General features: G+C 33.2%; 1 protein-coding gene across 1 annotated transcript in view; it reads left to right on the forward strand.

The window, feature by feature from the left end:
* The first annotated feature begins 4,193 nt into the window (after positions 1-4,193).
* LOC124888939 (secreted RxLR effector protein 161-like) overlaps positions 4,194-4,358 on the forward strand; it is a 6,115-nt gene continuing 5,950 nt past the window's right edge. The window contains exon 1 of the mRNA XM_047400221.1: positions 4,194-4,206. Within this exon, the coding sequence (XP_047256177.1) occupies positions 4,194-4,206 (13 nt within the window). The remainder of the gene's footprint in view (positions 4,207-4,358) is intronic.

The following is a 4,358-nucleotide window of genomic DNA, read 5'->3' on the forward strand; positions in this document are numbered from 1 at the left end:
TTTCCTCTTGGGTCCTGCACTTTAATACTTTTGGGGAGAGGTCTAGTGACGCTCATCTCCACAAGGATCCGTGCAAATGAGATCCTGCTGACCTGAGTTGTGCATTCATTTGCATAAAGTGGTTGCCCTAAACTACTTACTATTTTGCTGAGAACTACTGCATTCCAGCAGCTTAAAGGAAGATTTGGGAGTTTAACCCACAACAGCAACGTAGTGAGAATCTCCTTATTAAAATTAAATTCTGGTGTCCACGGCTTGACAATCACAGGTCTTCTTAGTATGTAGTGTGGCCCTGCACATAAAACTTGGTCTCTTTCTTCTTCATTTGCAAATCTCACAACATAGTATCCATCAGTATGCGCCAGTACCATTGGCTTAATTGAGAATTTACCTTGTGCTAAGATAAATCGTTCCATGGCCCCAATCGACGGGCTCGTACCAATCACATATACGACAAGTGTAGATTTCCACTAAGCTTCATCCTCAGCAACATCCACAACTAATATTTTGACTACCTTCTCTCCGTCAATAATAGCTGGTGGAGTGAAGGTCAGGCTCATACCTTTAGCAGCCAATCGATTATTGGTGAATAGATTTGTCCACGGCTTCACTGGTGTTTTCTCTGGCAGCTCAGTTTTCTTTTGGGTTTTCATATCTGTGCTACATCTGATATTCTCAGCTACTGGGATTGATGGCGTGGTTAGGGTTACTAATTCTCCCTGTTGCGTTGAAAGAGCAGGCCATCCCTCCTTTGTTACCTCCTTCCCCTTTGTGCCCAGTGCTTCTCCAGATGTAGTGTGTAGTGTAACCTCTCTGCTGGTTGATCTTCCGGACGTAATAGCTGGCTTTTTTGCCGCTTTGTCTGAGCTGAGTTGAACGCCTTGCAGTATCTCCTCCGCATGGTTCTGTGTTGTCACTTTCCTTGGTCGCCCTCGGCCCATCTCCGGCAGGCGTAGGTTAAGCACTAACGTGAGCCAAAGAGAGAGAAAATGGGCAAAGAGATTTTAGAATATTTTTTAATTAAGTTGACCAAATGGTGTTTTTTAAAATATAAACACTTGTGGTCCCTTTTTTTTAATTAAGTTGACCAAAGAGAAAATGACCACTTGTGGTCGTTTTTTTTTTAAAAACAAAAAATCGATTACATGTGGTTGGATTTTTATATATTTTTTTAATTTTTTTTTAAATTGATCATTAGTGGTCGATTTTTTTATTTTTATTTTTATTTTTTTCATTTGCAAAATAAATTATAATTAATCTAAAATTATTTTAATAATTATTTTGATTTTTTAAAATAAAAAAGCTACCACTTGTGATCGCCTTTTAAAAAAAAATTAAAAAAATTAAAATCCAACCATTAGTGACCGATTTTTTCTGTGATCGATTTTTGCCTTTTTTTTTTTAGTAGTGAGCAGTAATTCCTGGATGCTAATCACATACATTCAACTTACATATATGCACAAAGTCAAATCGCAAATATAGTACCATTAACTGCCAAACATATTCAAACCTTAAGACCATCACCCACTGTTCCTATCTATACTTATCCCAATCCTCATCTCTACCTAAGGATACTATAACACTATCTCTTTCTTCCTTTTTATTCCATTAATATCCATCCAAGTACGAGTGACTAATAATCTTAACATCAGTTTCTCACCGCAATCTTTCCTTAACACACCACAACTATTCCTAATATCTACCGACTACTCCCTCCACTATCAACCAGATTCTCCTATTTCCCTTCTACAGTCCATTGGAATGCACACCGAGCCATTTTTTTTTACTTAATAAGTTCACCATTTACCTAACCCTTTTTAACAAAGTCACACTCACTCCTATTTATCAACCAATCTCTAGTTCATCCAAGCATCATAACATTCTTGAAACTAAGAGATCAACATATCACAATACCTCAACATGCTACACCAAATTCATCAATTCGTTATTCTATGTTAAGTTTATTATCCAATCCATGCATACTTTGTGTCCTTAGGCCTAAACATGAAATATCCTGACATAGATACCATTATTTAATACATCTAGCCCAAGTCTATTATAATTTAACCATAACCGACCTTGTAGATATGTTCTGCTACTATGGAGAGTGAAGAGTCATTCTTCGCATATTGTGTCCTTTCTAATTATTGGAAATTCAGTCGGGAATTCTTAGGAAATCTCCTTACTAGAGTTTGTCTTCTAAAACCTCATCCTTCCTCGAATAAGGTTCTCGTGCGGTCTTTTTGGAGGAGGAAACAAAAATAAGAGGCCTCAGGTGGGAGAGGGTTTTAAAATACTAAAAATTACAAAAATACATAACTTATGTTTTCAATATTATAAAAAATCTCAATTTTCTAAACATATTACAAAAATTTCACATATACACAGAATGTTATGTATATTAATAGGGAGAGAGAGTAAAGTAATTAAAAAAGTGTGAGAGAGTATAATTACTTTTAAAAAGTTGGTATTAATGTTATTTATACTTTTAAAATAACCCTTAGGCAGCTTATTGTCTAACCATCACTGCAGTGATGGAAATGTCATTGCAGTAACATTGCTGCAGTGGTAAATATGTCTCTAGCTATGAGTTAGTAGGCGGGCCATTTTAATTTTATAAATTTAGCCCAATTTTATTTAGACCATGGCTTTTCCCACAAAAATAATTCCTACAAGCTTTGAAACGAAGATTTTTTGGAATGATTTTTTTTCCAGAATGGTTTTTATCATAAAGACTATTTAGGTCATTATAATGGATGATAATTTACCCATTGATAAGTGGTGATTTTATCACATATTTCTATCTCCTTTCTTATGATTTTGTGTCATTAATTTATTACTCGTTTAGGTACGTGCTTTTCACGTGACCTATATTTATTAGTAGAGATTTCATAAATAAAATAAATATCTGAATTATAAAATAAAAGCTAAAGATAAAAATATAAATTCTTAAAAGGTCTGGATTGTCTGGACTCTAGATTTTTCATTGATAGAATTACTCTTATTGGTCACGTTCTACAGATAGCATTTGGTGTTGTCGTTTCTTGATTCCCAAGCTTAAGTCCAATTCTATCCCATACGGTGTATGAAATTTTACATGCATGCTTTATGGGTTTTCTTCACACTTATGTCAGCTTTCTCATTTCTTCAATTATTTGCCTAATTTTACAGATAGTATTATCTGAAACTTTTATCACCCAAGCCATAGGTTTGATTTATATTGCCCGTGGACTTACAAATAATACTACTCTAATAGCTAATTCTGCCATGAAGTACGGAACTATCCGAATGAAAGTTGCCACTAATGGGTCATTCTCATATGCTGACTAATTACATGACTTTATTTTTCTTGTGAGATCAAATCACTTCTAATTTAATTATTAGATGTCATCAAAATTTTCAACATGTTTTACCTTTAAATAACCACAAATATAAAAGATTTCATAAAATCTAGTTCAAATGATCGGATGATGTAAGCATATAATCATATTTCATCATAAGAAGAAAATTTTTATTATCGTCATCTAAGATCATGTGCTCGGTAAATTGTAATTGCATCATTTTATGTCTATCACCTCTCTCTAATAATTCTTCGATCTATCTCTACTAAAATCACCCATATCCAATCACTCAAACATCACAATGGGACATTCGTGTATCACCACATCACATAATCGAACCATCTCAACTTTACTTTTTGCATTGGACAAGTACTATTATAATATGCCTCTTTGAAAATATATGACAACCATATGCGTAAGGATAAAATGGATAACAGCTTCAAATTAATTAACATATTAATGAAAGTAAAATTCTATTTAAAACGTCAAGAAAAGGTATATTAATTACCTCAAGAAAATGTAAATTTTTATGGCCCACATAATTAATTTATTTATTAATTTAATAATATTGAATAAGTTAAATCCTTAATCTATATGGAAAGTTATCTAGTAGGATAATTACTGACTCCTAGTAGGATTGTATCCACAATTACTGACTTCTAGTAGGATAATGATTGTATCCACCAATCACGTTGATGAAACGTGAAAACATAACTGACTATTTCCATTATTAAAGGGGTCCTTTCTCTGTCAAAAGAAGAATAAGCTCCATCACAATTATTCTGAAAGTAAGGTAAAGAGAGAGAAATAATCTAGTGCTTCTGCTATTACGCTTTTGCTTCCGCTAAAATCATGGAGAATTCAGGTAAGTAATTCTTTATTGAATTACTGTTATTATGTGTATGTGAAAATCATTAAGTTCAACGTTCCTAAATAATACAAAGGATTATGGATAGGATTATTTATGTATAAGATTGTTTAAGTTTATATAATTCGTTTTATGCTTACATGTGGTAT

Source organism: Capsicum annuum, chromosome 11 (assembly GCF_002878395.1).
Source record: "Capsicum annuum cultivar UCD-10X-F1 chromosome 11, UCD10Xv1.1, whole genome shotgun sequence".
Classification (NCBI taxonomy): domain Eukaryota; kingdom Viridiplantae; phylum Streptophyta; class Magnoliopsida; order Solanales; family Solanaceae; genus Capsicum; species Capsicum annuum.